This window comes from Mesoplodon bidens (genome assembly GCF_964165515.1).
Source record: "Mesoplodon bidens genome assembly, chromosome: 15".
NCBI lineage: Eukaryota > Metazoa > Chordata > Mammalia > Artiodactyla > Ziphiidae > Mesoplodon > Mesoplodon bidens.
In genome coordinates this window covers 6,099,372-6,117,361 of record NC_138171.1, presented here as the reverse complement: position 1 = coordinate 6,117,361, position 17,990 = coordinate 6,099,372, and the positions used below count along the sequence as shown (strand labels likewise).

The following is a 17,990-nucleotide window of genomic DNA, read 5'->3' as shown; positions in this document are numbered from 1 at the left end:
ACTGGGGGCCCCCTGTGGGCTCCTCGGGGTGGGAGCGGGTGTTCATGTGTTAACCCTCCCGCCCCGAGGCGTACCTGCGACGTTGGCCACCCGCAGGGCTTCCTGGTTCTTGGGTGTCTTGGAGCGGTTCTGGCTGCGCTGCTTGCCCCCCGTGGAACGGGTGCTGCGGAGGTGGACCTCGGTGGCCTTGAAGAAGGCCACCATGAAGGGCTGCTTGTTCTGGGGCCCCTGCCGCCCGATCAGGCCTGCCAACTTGGGGTTGATGCTCTGCCCTAGACAGGAAGGAGTCAAATGCACAGAGGAGCGGTTACAGGAGAGGCGATTAGTGGGAAGGGCCGCACAGACGAGGCTCACGATCCATCCGCGCGCCCAACCCTCGTCCATCGCAAGTGTGGCCTCAGCTCTGACCCTACGCCAGGTTGCTTTAGGAGTTTGGAACACAGTGGGAACCACAGAGAGAAAACTCCCTGGCCCCTGGGTGCGCCCACTGGTGGGGAAGGCGGCCAGGAAACACGCAGGGCAGGGAGCCCGTGGTGATACGTGTGTGGAGACAAACGGAGCAGGGGAGGGGTAGGACGCTGAGGTCTGCAGAAGGACTCCAGCGGGTGGAAGTTCCACTCGCACCTCATTGGCCAAATCAGGTCATGTGATCCACCTATATTCAAAGGGTGGGGTCAGTCCCGCTTGGTGCCCAGGGAGGTGGGAACAGTCACAAGCAGCCCCAGTGACTGCCACCTTCTTCGCGGAGGGACCTCTTGAGCAGAGAGGTGGGTAACAGCGAGGGAGGGAGCCACATGGATGTCAGGGAAGGGGGCACTGCAAAGGCAAAGGCCCGGAGGTGGCGGGGGGCAGTGAGAAAACTGGCCTCCTCTTGGAGCAGAGACTAAGGGTGAGAGGGCCGGGGGAGTTCAGGGGAAAAGTGGTGGGCACAGCAGGGGGCAGAAGCAACGCGGGGTCCTGGGGGCATCAGCAAGCCCTTTACCTTCATTCTGTTTACGCCCGCAAGTTCATGTCCACCCAGAACCTCAGGATGTGACCTTATTTGAAAATAGCATCTTTGTAGATGTAATTAGTTAAGATCATACTGGATTAAGGTGGTTCCTAATCCAATGACGGGTGTCCTTAGAAGGTCACGTGAAGACACGGAGATGCACACACACACACACACACACACACACACGGCAGCCGTGTGAAGACAGAGCCCAAGGGACACCGACGGCCACCAGAAGCTGGAAGAGGCCAGGAAGGACTCTTCCCTGGCGCCTTTGGAAGGAGTGTGGCCCAGGACACCTTGGTTTTGGACTTGCAGCCTCCTGACTGTGACCGAATAAAGCTCTGCTGCTTTAAGTCCCAGGACACACACCCTGTCTGCATGAAGTGGAAACCACAGGGTGTTCGGCTGAGGAGTGGGCAGCTGGAATTGTTTGTAAAAGACCAACCCAGGCCACTGCTGGAGACGGAACTGCAGGGGGCGAGGCTGGAAGTGCGAGTCCGGGCAGAGGCGACGGAAGAGCGCAGGAAGACGTGACAGGGACTGGACGGGGGCCAGTGAGGGCAGAGGCGGCCGGAAACCCTCAGACCCTCGATCGTTCGTTTTTAAGTCCATCTTTAGAATTTATTTTATTTTCACTGTCTTGTTTTGGAATAACTACGGATTCACAGGAACTTGTGATAAAAATGTACAGGGAGGCCCCATGTACCCTTCAGGAGGTGGGGAAACCCAGGCGGGGGGTAGGGGTGGGGAGAAGACCTGGGAAGTGGAGGGAAGAGGACAAGACAGTGACTGAGCAGCTCCTGTCTGAAATCCCCACCGGACGCACGAGGAAAACGGGCAGGGGACAGCAGGACATCCCAGCCCGGGCCTGGCTCCTGATCCAGGGGGAGAGACAGCCTAGGAGCCAAGACGCGCTCTGGTCCAGGGCCCGCCTTCCTGGGTTCACGCCCCACCTCTGCCACTCAACACACAGATGCTCCTCCCAGCAGAGCTCTGCACGCCGGAAGTGCTCACTAACCACCAGCTAAGGGCAGCGGTCCAGGCCGGAGTGGAGACTGGACGCATGCACCCCAGGGAGAGTGTGTAGCTGGACAAGCAGCGTGAGGACTGAGCCCAGATGCCCTGTCTCCACCTGAGAGATCTGGGGAATGCAGCAGAGGCTGTGCACAAGTGCCCGGCGGGGAAGGTTCTGGAAGAAGCTTGAGCAGGAGGAAGGGGGATGCCGAGAGGATATGGGGCTCTGGGTTCTGGGGGAGAAGGCGGATGAAGCAGTCATAGCGTCCTGTGCTCTGTGGGCAGGTCGAGTGTGACGGGGGCCTAGAACAGGCTACCAGCTCCGGCAACGATGAGACCATTGGCCAGTATATACTTAGCATCACATCTGGTGGTGATAAGTATTCCAAAGGAAGGTGAAGCAAGAGGACAAAGAAAGCCCATCTCACTCATGACAAAACAGCTCAGAGAGGCTGAATAACTTTGCCCAAGGACACCCAGCTTGGAAGCAAGGAAGCTGAATCTGAACCCAGGTGAGGCTGCTTAACCACAACAAATATGGTGCCTGCAAGCTGGGTGAGAAGAGTCAGAGGTCAGCGAAAGCAGTGCTTCTGAAGGCCCTGGGCCCATCCACATCTGGAATCAGCTTCACCTGAAGCCCTCCAGACAGGCCAGATGTCCCGAACCCAGCTTCCCAAGGACCAGATCAGCATCAGGGGGTCACTCTGGTTGTTTTAACAACAAATGTTTAAAAGAGCGAGCTCTTCCACTCACCACTACTTTCTTTACCTTAGTCCCTTTTAATGCCGGCTTTCCTGCATTCTTTAGCGGGGTTTCCTCGAGTTCACCCATCTATAATTTGAATGATTCTATAAAAGAAACCATTAAAGCTGAGCCCTTAGGAATTGTGTCCCCCCTGGAAGGCTTTTAGGGCAAAATAAAAATGCCTCCCTGAAAACCTGATGCTGTTCCAGATCCAGTAAATCCAAGCACTGCGGGCAGTCGCTGTGCATCTGAGGGAGGGTGTCTGGCTTGCTCTGGCCACTGTCAGGACAGCCACATCCAGGGACGCACAGCCTCAGCTGAGAAATGGGCAGTCAGAAAGGAAAGAAGAGGGTCTTCAGGGGTTGAAACCCACATCTGCCGCCGACCAGCCTGTGTGGGCTGAGAGAGGGGAAGTCACGTGCTGGGGCCTCCATTTCCTCATCTGTGAAATAGGGATGATGCCATTTGTCTCACCCATGCCCTCTTTTTCTTCCTACCCAACCCAATTTTTATTTAGGCAGCTGTGCCTTAGAGTGACTCCAGCCTGGCCACAGAGGGCAGGACCTGCGGTCTTATACGTGGCAACCAACCCTCCAGCTACAGCGACTGGTTCAGGAACGGGCACATGACCCAATTTAGTCAATGAATGGAGCACAGGTATCCTGGAAGTTTCCAAGTCCAGAGCAGCCCTCTCTTTCCCTGGACAGGATTGAGGGAGGAGGGATGGAGAGAGTCCCAGAAACAGCTACCATCTGGCAACCACGAGTAGACCACATTTCCACATGGAGCTGACCTGCTGGAAGGAAGAGCAGAGAGACAAACAGACACGTGACCTCTGGTGGTATCACTGAGCCACTGGACCACACCATTCCTGAAGCTGAATTCTTGCCCCAGCCAGCCAAACGAATAAACCCCTTTGATTGTTCAGTCCGAGTTGACATTTTAGTGTTGTCCTTGCCCCTTTTTTAGAGGCTGGAGAACTGGGGAACAGGGTAGCAAGCCATCTTGGGCCTGGTAGAGAGCAGGCACTCACAGGGTAGGTATGGATCATTCCCCTTCTATCACCAAGTATGAGAAAAGGTGAAAGATTTCAAGGTAAAACTGACTGTCACCACAGCAGACATTCACCTTCAACAAAAAACAGGGATATGGAAAACTATAGTGAAATATCACTTCGCTCCCACTAAAATGGCTAAAATAAAGGCAGACAAAAGACAAGTATTGGTGAGGATGTGGAGAGAGTGGAACCCTATTACACTGTTGATGGGGTTATAAAAATGCCACAGATATTTTGGAAAACAGTTTGGCAATTCCTCAAAGAGTTAAATGGAGAGCTCTCATTCGACCCAGCAATTCCATCCCTAAGTACATACCCAAGAGAACTAAAAACATAGGTTCACGAGTGTTCACAGCAGCATTATTCATAATAGCCAGAACGTGGAAACAACCCAAGTGACCATTAGCTAATGATTGGATAAACAAAACATGATGTATCCATACAATGGAATATTATTCTCCATAAAAAGACATGAAGTATGGATCCATGTTACAACACGTATGAACTTTGAAAACATTATGCTACGTGAAAGAAACCAGTCACAAAACATCCCATGTTGTATGATTTCCAGAATAGGTAAATCCATAGAAACAGAAAGTAGATTAGTAATTGCCAGGGCCCAGGAGAAGGAAGGGAATGGGGTGAGTGCTAATGGCTAGGAAGTCTCTTCTGGGGATGATGGAAATATTCTGGCATCGGATAGCGGGATGGCTGCACAACAAGGCGAATGTACTAAAAAGCACTAGACGGGGGCTTCCCTGGTGGCGCAGTGGTTGAGAGTCCACCTGCCGATGCAGGGGACACGGGTTTGTGCCCCGGTCCGGGAAGATCCCACATGCTGCGGAGCGGCTGGGCCCGTGAGCCATGGCCGCTGAGCCTGCGTGTCTGGAGCCTGTGCTCCGCAATGGGAGAGGCCACAACAGTGAGAGGCCCACGTACTGCAAAAAAAAAAAAAAAAGCACTAGATGGTACACTTTAAGATGGTGAATTCCATGTATGTGAATTATATCTTAACTTTTGAAGTACATAAATTACAAAAAAAACAGGAGTAGGAATGACCCATCAACCACACCCCGGGGGATAGTGTTTGTTAATAAACAGTATAAGGATGTCCGTCATAGCGCCCAGCACTCTTGGGCTCCTGATGACCATTTACTAAATGAACAAACATCTCCTGTGCCAACAGTGGACCGAGAGCTCACAGCCCGGCCAACCCTCTCCGCGGCCCCATGGGGCAGACATCATGATGTCACTTTTCAAAGAGGAACAAGGCTCCCGCGATAAAGGCCTTGCAGCGGGTCAGCGGTGGAACCAGTATTCGAACCCTGTTCTGCTGGAAGCCAAAGTCTGAGTTCTCAGCTTCACACCAGTGTGTCCTGGGCTGCCCCATGTGCTAAAAAGGGGTCAAGGTTCCCCAACACAGGGTGGGAGCTGCATGTTAACTCGGAGGCTCCCCTGGCCCAGGACCACATCTCAAAGAGCCACCTGGAGGTGGAGAGGAGACAGCTTTCTCCCAGGCTGGTCTTCACCTCCCTGGTATTCCTTGAAAGGTCAACTATGCGACCACGGTCATTTGGAAGAACGTGGAATGAAGGACACTGACCTGAGTTCGTGCCCCCGGCTTCCTCTTGGGGTGGGAGGGTTATAAAAACTCCGCCTGGTGTCTGCAACCGGAGCAAAGTGCAGAGAAGAAAGTGGGCCCTGCTGCTCACAGCCCATTTGGGGTTCTAGAAGATGGACTGACCTCCCAGCCATCCCCGGGCACCGGGACTGGCTGCAGAATCTGCGGGTCCTGGCGCAAAGTGGAAATGCAGGACCTCTTGACCTAATGTTATTAAAAATCGCAAGACGGAGTCAGCAGAGCATCAAACCAAGCACGGGGTCCGAGTACAGGGTCCTGTGCGGGTCACACACCCGTCCCGTCACGCACGTAGAGACACACGGAAACACGTGTGCAATTCCTCATAACTGGGATGTGTGTCCCTGCTGATTCACATAAACCTGGGTTGGGGGCAATGTACTGTGGGCATCTTTCCTCGTCAATGGAACACATGTTGATCTCGTCTCTTGCGGCCGCAGAGGGGCCTCGCATCTGGAAATCCCTTTGCCTCACCCTCTTCCGTCCCAGGCTTGAACAAACAACTTGTTTATTCATTTAGCAGTTCAGTCAACAACGATTCATGAAGCCCCCTCTGTGTGCCAGGCACCGTGCCAGGTGCGGGTACAGCAGCGAACAGGATGACAGCCCCCAGGAGCTGACCAGAGAGGGAGATGCGCTCAGGGGCAAGGGGGGACCGGTCAGGGGCCGGGTCGTGCGGGGCCTCGGATCATGTTCTAGGTCTGGCAGAGGGACGTGGCCAGAGTTCTGTGATGAGAGGACCACTGGGGCTGGTGTGTGGCAAACAGATAGGGTGGGGAGAGAGGAAGCCGCGTGGAGGTCCAGAAACCAGCCCCCTCCCACCACGTCCTCCTCTGGACCCCCGTAACGCTCAGGGTGGCCTCTCGGGGCCCTGCACACACGTTGTCTTCCTCCAAAAGCTCAGCAACTCAGGGCAGGGATGGTCCCCTTCACCCACCGTCCCTGCACAGGTGAGAGTCTAAGATGGGGCCCAAAGCACGTTCACCAAGCAGGCGATCGCAAACACAGCCGGCCTCTCCACCTGGCACCGGGCGTTTGGACTGATGATCCTCTGGGGTGCCGTGGTGGGCACTGTAGGCTGTGCAGCAGCATCCCTGGCTGCTCCCAAAAATGCATCCCCAAAATGTTTCCCGACCTTGCCAAGTGTCCCTGGGAGGCAAAACGTCCCAGGTCGAGAGCCAGGTGTTACATAAACCCTTCCTAAAGTAAGCCAGGCAGCACAGACATGCAAAGATAAGTTACCGTGGTCAAGTTTTTCGCTGCGCAACCCACAGACAATGTGGTGCTTTATTAAGACAGGATAATTAAATGAGGGGGCACAGGCATGAAATACCAACCAGCCACCTAAATAATTCACTCATCTACTTACAAATATTCCTGGCTCACATGCCCCGAGCCCAGCAAAGCTCTGCGCCCTGGGGGTTACCACGGGGACAAGACAGGTCCAGGCTCTCGTGGGACCGACAGGAGGAAGGGCTGCCAAGTGAGGAGCAGAACATGATACAGTGTGATTCCACATGGGAGAAAAGAAATTTGAGGCATATACCAACCTATGTGGATATGTATCTACATAAAGTTTATTTCTGTCTTAATACTCCCACAAAGGGCAGAGAAAGGTTACACTGGGGGAGAGGATGTGTGGGTTAGCTGAGAGAGGAATTCCTTTTCATTTTATGCTGTTACAATATAAAGGCTTCACTTAGCACTTGCAAGTATTTGTTTTGATTATTTGTATTTGAACCTCCAGAGCAAGCCACACTGAATAGGGAGCCAGGCCAAACGTACTAGGCAGAGGGACTGAGGTGGGTGAATTCATTAATCTAGGCAGCAAGAAAAGATACACGTAATATTTTAACATAGGTCTGTATCTTCGAAAAAGATTTCTATTCTAGACAAGGATTAATAGGTTAAAAAAAAACCTGAAGATTTGCCCAAGGATGGGATTATCCGATTTTGCAAATAAAAATACAGGATGCCCAGTTAAGTTTGAATTTCAGATAAATGAATAACGTTTGCAATACGTGGGACACACTTATATTAAGCAATTATTTGTTGTTTATCTGAAATTCAAATTTAAGCGTGCATCTGTATTTTACCTGCCAAGAGGTGCTCCTTAAGTCAGGATAGAAAGCCTTTCCTGGCCTATGATGGTCACTGACTTGGCTATACTGTAGTAACCATGATGGGGTCTCCGGCCCACCCAACAAGTAGGTAACAACTCTGCTGATTTCTTCATCCTTAGGATTCATGGCTCGCCTCTAGCAGAGTGAGTGTTTTGCTTCTGTTCCTGTTTTTTGGCTTTTTTTTTTTTTTTTTGCGGTACGCGGGCCTCTCACTGCTGTGGCCTCTCCCGTTGCGGAGCACAGGCTCCGGACGCGCAGGCTCAGCGGCCATGGCTCACGGGCCCAGCCGCTCCGTGGCATGTGGGATCTTCCCAGACCGGGGCATGAACCTGTGTCCCCTGCATCGGCAGGCAGACTCTCAACCACTGCGCCACCAGGGAAGCCCTGGCTTTTCTTAAATTTTAGTTTTCAAATTAACGTCTAGTAAAATTGACTTTTATTTGGTATCCAGATCTGTCCGTTTTGATGCGTGTATAGGTTCATGTTAGCACCACTTCTCTCAGGATACAGAGCAGCTCCTGCATCCCAAAGAACTCCCTCGGGCTGCTTTACCTCAGTGCATCCAACCAGGGGTGAGCCCGCCCCCACCCAGGGGACGTTGGCAACGTCTGGAGACATTTTTGGTTTTCACAACTTGGGGCAGGGGTGCCTCTGCCATCAAGCGAGTGGAGGCCAGAGATGCTGCTAAACATCCTACAGTGCACAGGACGCACCCCGTCCCAACACACACGCACAGCACGCCAACAGTGCCGAGGGGGAGAAACCCTGTTTTCTCAGTCACCCCCTCCCCGACTCCCAGACTCTCAACGACTGAACTGTTCTAATCCCTACAGCTTTGCATTTTCTAGACATTTCATATACATGGACGCACTCTTTTTCGTCGGCTTATTTCAACCCGCGTGTCTTTGAGATTCACTCGCAGTGCTGCATGTTTCACGGTCCACAGTGTGGATGCACAAAGTCTGGTGACCCAGTCACCTGCTGAAGGACACCCGGGCTGCTTCCAGTGTGTGTAAGCATGAACATCATGACAGACGTTCCCATACAGGTTTCTGTGTGGACCCGCAAAGCTAAAACATTTACTGTCTGGCACTTTAGAGAAAGAGTTTGCTGACCTCTGCTCTAACCAACCCCAGATCCACTGAATTCTAGACTTGTAAAGAAAACCATAAAATGTCCCAATGAGATAAGATGCCTTTACTGTCTATTATTTGCCAGTGAAAGTATTCCTTGCAGAGAGGGTTCTGCCCATTGTTAGTTCACAGCGAAGATTATTGAGTGTGTGCTCTGTAACAGGCACTGTGCAAAGCCCACCCCCTGCACTGCTCTCGGGCAGGACTACTGGCCCCACATTTACAGACGGGGAAAGCTGGCTTGAGGCTACGAACTTGACCCCCAAAGCTTTGCTGAGGGAAGGTGGATGGAAATGCAGAAAGGAGAGATTGCCCAGGCATGGATGTGGGCAGCCTATGGGGTAGGAAGGATCCACCGAGGCTCTGAGGGGAGGTCCTTCCCAGAGGCGAACCAGGTGGGCAGGGGTGTGGATACAGGACTCTGGGAAGTTGAGCTGAGGACAGGGTCGAGCCAGTGCATCAGGCCACCACTGGCAGGCCTGGGTGGCCCAGGCAGAAAGAGCATGCCCAGTCCAGAAGAGCCCCGGAGCAGGCAGGGAGCACAAATGGGGCCTCTTAGGGAAGGAGGGATGTAACTCGCCCACAGGGAGGGTGGCATCTTGGTTTTCTTGTGGTTTCTCTGTTTTCCAGGGCTAGAGCCATCGGATATCCCTAGGAGGCCCACAGCATAAGAATGTTCCTCCTTAACTGGGCAAAACGCATTAATTCCAGCCACTTCTCCTGATGGACCAAGGCCTGAGTGACAAGTGAGAACGCAGTTAATACTTGTGACATCCGCCTGGCCCAGTTACCCAAGGCCACCGCAGCCGCCACTGCCCACCGGCCCTGGAAGGTCCCATCCCAGCCTCTGGGTCACCAAGGCCTCTTCTTCGCTCTCTTGCTTCAGCTTCTGGACGAACAGGGTGTGAAGCAATTGCGAGGGCGAAGGCACCTGGGAGCCAGCTGCGCCGTGGGCGGGATCGCTCACCGACCTCGGCTTTATGGGGCTTAGTCTCCGCAGCCTCCATGGGCGAAGGCTCGCTCCCGGGTCCCGTCTTCAGCTGCCGCCACCAGCATCACACTTGCACGGCATACGCCCTCAATCCTTTAAATGCCTCACAATCCCATTTGATCCCATCTGGGATGATCAAGAACAGGGATACGCGCTCTCGCGGGCCCCAGAGAGAAGCCCGAGGCCCTCTTTGCATGCAGACGTCCAGGATGTGCCTGTGTGAGCCCTTCTGGAGGGAGAGGAAGGGGCCCTCCTGGTCTTGGAGCTCCGGGGATGTCGAGCAGCCGCTGGGGGCCCCCAGCGAGGGAGTGTGAGGGGGGAACTGAGGCCCCCTGGGTCGTCTTCTTGGATCGGAGAGCCAGGGCTGATGGACACCACGGGCCTCCTGAGCCGTCAAGTGATTTCTCCTGTGGACAAGGGAGAGGAGGAGGACCCTCTCAACGAGGACAAGATGTTGGAGTCCTCGCCTTGGGAACAAAGGACTAGGTGCTTCTGTATCTGCAAAGACGATGGAGTCTCCAGCCCAAAGCAGTCTTCCCCTCCCCGCCGCTTTGGGACGGGCAGCGGCACCAGAACACCGTGTGCGGGAAGCCCTCCGGAGCCGTCCTTGGAATCTCAGAACTTGTCTTCACGGTCTCGTCCCTGACCTTCAGCATATGGTCCCTTCACCGTCTGCCTCCTCCTATGAGAATGTGAGCAAAAGCCTCGTCCTATCCAAGCTGTAGCCCCGGTGCCTGCAACAGTCCTGGGTCCATCATAGCTCCACACAAATGTTTGTTGAGTGAATAAATGTGCTTTCAACATGGGCAAAAGGCTCTTGACTGTAGGAAACCGGTTCTGACCACCAGGTGCTGGGGCTGGGAGGGCTCAGCATTGCTCTGCAGGCTGGGATCTGTCAGGCACCGCGGCCAGACCCACAGCACTTTTAGTGGCCTGGGAAAACGTTATAACGTCTCTTAAAATCAGAAGAAAATACATGAACTTTTTAGTGTTGGAGAAAATGTTTTCATTTTTTATCCAGCCAGGATTATATTCATCGTTATACCAAGATGGTCATAAACCAAGTTTTAACATTTTTGAATGCAGGGAGGACCCCCTGGCCACTTCTGTGACGCTGGCTCCTCCAGTTAGCCCTGTGGGAAGCCCACTGTCTTCCGGGTCCTTTTTCAAACTCTCTTCCCAGGAAAGGGGACGTGGAGAGAAGAGCCAGGCAGAAACCGGGATGCTATAGGGTCCCAGGCTCTCTGTTTGGGTGGCCCAGCCGTGCACCCAGCAGGGGCCTGTTAATTACGCACTGCCCCTCAAGGTGTGGCCGCTGGTGACCCCATGCCTCAAAAGGCTTTCCAGCAACGAGCAAGTCTGGACTGAGAACCTGCAGCGAAGTCCAGGTCTACCCTGGGAGCAGAGTGACTTTAGTCAAGTTGCTGGGCCTTCTCGGCCTCTGTCTCCTCACCTGTAAGATGCTGGCCATCACAAACGTGCTACCTGGGCAGGGTCATTGTGAGAATTAAACACATCGATAACAGCAATAACAATATCTAACACTCACGAGTGTGGACAGGGTGCCGGCCCAGGGCTCAGCATTTTTACATGAATTCACTCTTTTCTTCCTCCCAGCCATAATTATGCCCGAGGAACAGATGAAGGGACAAGGCATCAGGAGGCTGGACCAGCCGTCCCAGATCACACGAGGCCTCCCCGCGGAGCATCAAGCTACCGGGCACTGGAGTCGGTGCAGGAGCCGCCAGAATGTCCCCACTCTGGTCCCGGACCGGAATTGAGCACGGAGCCTGGCCAGCAGCGAGGGTGCAGCTCTCCCAGCACCGCCTACGCAGCCCCCTTGCCAGCTGGCGAGCCCTCCACACTAGTGTCAGGTCCCCTCTGCTCAGGTGCCTCTTCCCTCTCCCACTGATCTGGGGGTTCAGGGGGGCGCAGCCCGTGTGGCTTGGGAGGTGGAGGGGCTGCCTCTCCTCTTGTCCTCTGTACAAGGAAAGACAGCAGACGCCAGCCCTCCTTCCCGCGGCGTCCTGTCCTCGGAGATGAGACGAGCCTCCCTACTGGGCTCCTGACGAGCCCCAGGTGCCCGGGGAGTTTACGGGCTTCTCCCCACACAGGCTCGCTGGCTGGCGGAGGCCTCAGCTGTGCCGCCCTGCTCCACTCTGAGGGGTGACCAACAGGAGGGCCGCAGCTGGAGGAAGAGGGAACAGACACGCGCTTCCTGGGTGGTCTCAGGCAGCACGTGAGACCCGGTGAGCCGGGGCTCACCTCACGCCGCACCAAACAGCAGGAAAGAGGGTCTCTGACGTCTGTGCCTCACTTAGCAAGCTGGTCTGAATTACTATCATCAACATGCCCATTGTATGGGTGGGGAAACTGAGGCCCCGGAGGTGACCTGGCTGCATATTCTGGCAGGTGCCCAGTGGCTGCAAGATGCTGTACCCTGACTCAGTGCCCCATCCCCTCCCCTCCCAGACGGGGCACTGGGAGCTGGGCACGGGTGCCACGCCCTGAAACCCTGTCTTCTCCAGGTGCTGTCGGAGTTTATGATAATGCTAGTAGGTGGTCCCAGGGCAGGGGCCAGGCTGCCCCTACAGGCAACGCAGGGCTGGCACACAGTACGTGTGCATCAGCCTGCCCATCAAATGCACCCCAGAATCCATGGACTCCCCAGCAGGCCCTGCTGGTCTTTCACCTGTGTAGGCATCCAATGTGAAAAGGTTCTGACCCAGGTTTAGACCTGAATGGAGTTGGCCAGCCCGGGCACCATCTTATAAACAGGGTACCCCAAAACATGGGGCAGAGTGTTATCACTGGGCCGGACCCCAAGTTAGAAGGAGCCTGTGAGAAAAGGCAGATTCTTGGGCCCATCCTTGGGGAATCGCCATCAGTGGGTCTGGGGGTGGAGCCCGGGAATCTGTATGCTCAGTGTGCCACCCAGGGGGACTGTGATGGACAACACGTGGGAGAAACACCATGGAGGGAAACGATTTCCCAGGCAGGAGCCTGTGGTCTCAGAAATGCTGGGTTCACTTGCTTCTTATCTCATCCCCCAAAAGATGCAAAAACTCATACGCCCAGTTGGCCATTGACTACTTTCCTCCTCCCTGTCGGTCTGGGTGGGTGGTCCTTCCCTGACCCAAGCAACCAGACGAAACTTGTTGCGTCAGCGTGCACAGCACCTGGACAAGCCGGGTCTCAGGGCGGCAGCATCCATGCCCAGCCCCCAGGGCCCCATTTAGGAGGGGAGGAGATAGGGCATCAAGTCAGGGCATGGCGTCTAATCCTTACCCTGGCTCTAGGCAGCATCTTGCGGCCACTAGGCTACGCTCCCCCCGGGTGGAGAGGGATCCCCAGGCCTCAGCACCTCTCAGGGGCCCCAGCTTCGTCACCTGTCCCTCGGGGATGTTAATGATAGCATCTACCCCGCTGGTAATGGTGAGGATCACACGAGACAATGGCAGAAAGTACTTACTTTGTGCTTAGCAGCTACCACATGTTAAGCAATTAAGCTCTTCACTCGCATGAGCTCATCTAATCCTTTGCAACCACCCTGGGAGGTGGAAACTATTATTCACCCCATTTTCCAGATGAGGGACATTAAGTGACTCACCCTGCGTCATGTGGCTAGAAACAGCAGAGCTGGGACTTGAACCTGGGGAGTCTGGCCAGCTCCTGAGCCCAAGCCCATGTAACCATCAGGCTGTGCCACGTCAATAAACACTGAGCCTCAGCCACAGGTTGGGGGGAGCAGACGCTAGAGGCAAAAGGGGGACAAAGACCCTGACTGTGGGGGAGAAAGGGGATGGCAGGCCTGGGTTGAGTGTCACTTAAGAGAAAAACCAAACCTGTGCCACCCTGAGCCAGAAGGGCAGGAAGGATAAAGGAGCACATGACCCATTGGATCAAGTTGGCAGGTCAAGCCAATACCCACAAGTTCAGGGAAATGGTCACTCTGAAGAGGTCAATCAAGTCTCCCTTAGCCTCATTTGTGCCTCATCTCCACTATGTTCCACAGGGGCTTTTAAGGACAAACAAGAGTTGAATGATTCTATCGCCAAATAAGTTTGGAATTCTTCTATGCTGTATACCCTATCAGGAGATTCACAGTGGACATCAGCAAAATAAAGGCTCTGATAAGTCCTGCAGTGAATCCTGTTTAGTTTATCCAACCTAGCATTTCTTGCACTTAACTGATCATGACTCTTCACGGAACACAGTTTGAGAAATTCTGGTATAGAGCGGGGGTTGCAAACTCCTTCTATAAATAGTACTTCTGAAAATAATATTTTCAGCTTTGTGGGCCATAGCGTCTCTGTTACAACTACTCAACTCTGCTGCTGCGGCACAAAAGCAGGACCAGGTGATACATAAACCAGTAAGTGTGACTGTGTACTAATAAAACTTTATTTATGGACACCAAAATGTGAATTTCCTATAATTCTATGTATCACAAAATATTCCTCTTTTTAAAATTTTTCTTAGCCATTTAAAATTTTGAAAACTATCCTTAGCTCACAGGCACCCCAAAACAGTCCGGAGGCTGAATTTGGTCCACTGTGCATAGTTTGCCAACCCAGTATAGAGCAAGGGGAGACTCCAGCATCTTCTAGGACCCCACTATAAAGTGTCAGGGGCATGGAAAGCGGAAGGTTTGCAGGGGTGGGGAGCCTGGGGGAGGCCATCAGTAGAAAGAAGACCAGACTGGAAAGAAGACAAGTGTGGTCCTAAACTCTGTGGCCCCCTCCCACACAGCACGTGACCTTAGGCGGATAATTCCGGGGAAAAAATTATAAAATTTATTTACGTTTTCCAAATCCACTTGGCCAAACCCAGCATTAACCACAGTAAAAAGAAGAACTAAAAGCTGAACAATATTTGCAGCTCAAATCACAAAGGGCAAAATGTCCCTAAAATATAAAGCAGAAAAAGACCGACACCCTATGTGAACAATGGGCAGAGGAGACAGAGGTTCCCAGGGAGGAAACTGCAAACGGCGTATTTGAGAAAGGGCTCAGCCTCGCACAGAGGAGAGAAAAGCAAAGCAAAACTACAAGATCCCACGCATCACCTATCAGATTAGCAAAGACAGGTACATTGGAGAGGTTGTCCCAACAAAGAAGGGGACACGGGTGCCTTCATGCATTGCCAGTGGGGGCACAAATGGAAAGACCCCTCCGGAGGGTAAATTGGCAATACCGATCAAAACTACCAACAGGGACTTCCCTGGGGGTCCAGTGGGTAAGACTCCATGCTCCCAAAGCAGGGGGCCCGGGTTCGATCCCTGGTCAGGGAATTAGATCCCACACACGTGCCATAACGAAGAGCCTGCATGCCGCACCTAAAAGATCCTGTGTGCTGCCTAAACAAATAAATAAAATATTAAAAAAAAAAAAACTACAGACATGCCACTTTCAGGAATTGTTCCTAGACCTACACCTACTCAAGTGTCCAAGGACACGTGCGCTGAGGTTCTCCACTGCAGCCCTGTTTATGGGAGCGGAAGATGGAAAAACCCTCGATGTCCATCCCGGGTGGACTGGATGAGTTACTCTTGGTGGTAGTAAAACGACAACAACGACAACAACTCCTCCTCTCATTTAGGGCATGTGTATTATGAGCCGGGTCCTGTTCTCAGCCCTCACTACTCAAAGCACTGTCCAGGGAGCAGCAGCCTCTGCATCACTTGGGGGCTGTTTGGACCACAGCCTCCCATCCATCCCAGACCTGCTGAAACAGAATCTGCATTTTCACAAGAGTCCCAGGGAATTCCTTTGTACCTTAGGGCATTATTTTTAAAACTCTTCCTGTATTAACTCACTCATTCTCAGAACAACCCAATAACCCAGGCTCTCTTATTACCCAAGGGTTGGAGATGAGGAGTGGAGGCTCTGGGACGTTAGCGAAGTTGTCCAAAAAGTCACACAGTGAGTGAGCAGCAGAGCTGCATCCACTCCACATGTACACGAAACCACAACAGCCTCTAAAGACTAAGGAAGCTCTTTAACAGTGGAAAAAAGACCAACCTCCGAGATACGTTGTCCGGTGAAAAAAGCAAAGCGAAGAACACTGTATATACTATGATAGTATTTGTGGGAGGAAAAAAAAAAAAAGGAAAGCAGAATCTATATGTAATTGCTTAGATACCCAGAAGGCATCTCTGAACAGAAAGACACCCAATAACGTGGAGATAGCTGCCGCTGGGAGGTGGAACTCAGCAGCTGGAGGAAGGAGGTCAGAGGGAAACTACTCACTGTTGCACACGGCTGTAACTTTTGAATTTTGAGCCAGGCACATGTATTACCTATTCTAAAATAATTCTTTTGTAAACTGGTGGAAGGAAGAAGTGACCCACCCTAAAGGCATCCCCACTTAATAAGAAATACGCTTTGGGGAAGGAGAAATCGGCACAGCCGGACCCACCCTAGTCCCACACCTGCTTTCCTGTCTGCCCTTCTCAGAAAAGATGGGGGCTGCCCTGGTGGCGCAGTGGTTGAGAGTCCGCCTGCCGATGCAGGGGACACGGGTTCGTGCCCCGGTCTGGGAAGATCCCACATGCCGCGGAGCGGCTGGGCCCGTGAGCCATGGCCGCTGAGCCTGCGCGTCCGGAGCCTGTGCTCCGCAGCGGGAGAGGCCACAACAGTGAGAGGCCCGCGTACCGCAAAAAAAAAAAAAAAAAAAAAAAGAAAAGATGGCATGGGCGTGGGGTGCGGGGGAGGGGCTGGGGGAGGGGCTGGGGGAGGGCGGGCAGACAGCGCATTCTCCAAGTATATGGGACTCAGCACCACATTCAGTCTCTTGGAAGAGGGTTAATGCCTCGTATCAGTGCGGTGGTCCAGTGCGGTGGTCCTTAACTGGGGTAACTGTGCCCCGCATGGGACACTTGGCAACATCTGGAGGTGTCACAAGTGGAAGAGGTTATCCATCTATCTAGTGAGTAGAGGCCGGGGATACTGTTAAACATCCAACAATGCCCAGGACACCCCAGAATGTCCTGTGCCCTGAGTTTGAGGAGCCTGCATCAGCACGTTCTATGTTCGGGCATCACCGGAAGCTCAGCTAAGTGCAGGTTCTGATGCCGCAGGCCTGGGATGGGCCAGAGAGTCTGCATTTCAAACAGGGGGAGGCCACCCATGCTGCTGTGAGCAACGAGGCCTCACCCAACCCAGCTCTGGCCAACTGTGTAATCATCTTATGCAAAAGGGGTAGGGACTGCTTTCATTTTGGATCAAAAAGCTGGACAGTGGGCTTCCCTGGTGGCGCAGTGGTTGAGAGTCCGCCTGCCGATGCAGGGGACACGGGTTCGTGCCCCGGTCTGGGAAGATCCCACATGCCACGGAGCAGCTGGGCCTGTGAGCCATGGCCGCTGAGCCTGCGCGTCCGGAGCCTGTGCTCCGCAACGGGAGAGGCCACAAGAGTGAGAGGCCCGCGTACTGCAAAAAAAAAAAAAAAAAAAGAAAAGAAAAAGCTGGACAGTAAGTACTGATGGGGGAGGGGGCAGGGGAAGCCTGGTCCTGATGGAGACCAGCACTTGGACTGTCGAGATCCTCCTCGGGTCCACGGCTGCGGGCCACACCAGCACGAGCTGGGGTGGTGGCGGGGGCTTACCATCCAGAGTCTCCACCGAGAGCTGCAGGCCCAGGTTGTGCCGTGGGTTGACCACCCAGTGGTTGCTGGTGGCTGTGATGTCGAACACCAGCCAGCCCTCCTCCGAGGCCCAGAGGGTGCGGCTGTCGAGCAGAAACAGGTCCGACTCCCTGCAAGAGAGGAGAGAGACGCAGGCTCCGGGTCAGCAGGTCATGGTTCGGTCCCCCCGTCAGCCAGCCAGCCACTGATGGACAGGAGGACCTTGTGAGGCAGGGGAGCTGGCAGGAGGTCTGCCAGTCCCCCCAAAGTGGGTTCATCAGACCAAGATCCAGCCATGGAGACCCCCAGGTAGCAGCCGTGGTGGGGAGACGGAGTGCAGAAGAGGTGTAAAGAGATACATGCAGGAGACAGGGAGCTGCTTCGAGACAGATGCGCCCTTCAGACCCATTAGGGGGGACGCCAACGAGACAGAGTACAGGAAGGCAGCAAGTACACAGCCCCCATGACGCCGGAAGTGTCAGGAAACAGAAGTCCCCTTTCGGTGGCTTAGTCACCACTTGCCAGGCGCCATCCCCAGTGTGGTACGCACATTCTCGTTCAGTTCTCACAACACTATCATCTCCGATGAACCCATGGTAAAACCATGACATGCCCAAGGCCATTTAGCCAGGAAGTTGCTAGCCTGGGGGTTTGAGCCCAGGCAGCTGAGCA

At 53.7% G+C, this 17,990-nt stretch overlaps 1 protein-coding gene across 1 annotated transcript in view; it reads right to left on the bottom strand.

The window, feature by feature from the left end:
- BMP7 (bone morphogenetic protein 7) overlaps positions 1–17,990 on the bottom strand; it is a 90,505-nt gene that overhangs the window by 11,452 nt on the left and 61,063 nt on the right. Inside the window, exons 3-4 of the mRNA XM_081257177.1 lie at positions 17,301–17,449; positions 75–272 (exon numbers count right to left, since the gene is read on the bottom strand). Coding sequence (XP_081113303.1) covers positions 75–272; positions 17,301–17,449 — 347 coding nt within the window. The remainder of the gene's footprint in view (positions 1–74; positions 273–17,300; positions 17,450–17,990) is intronic.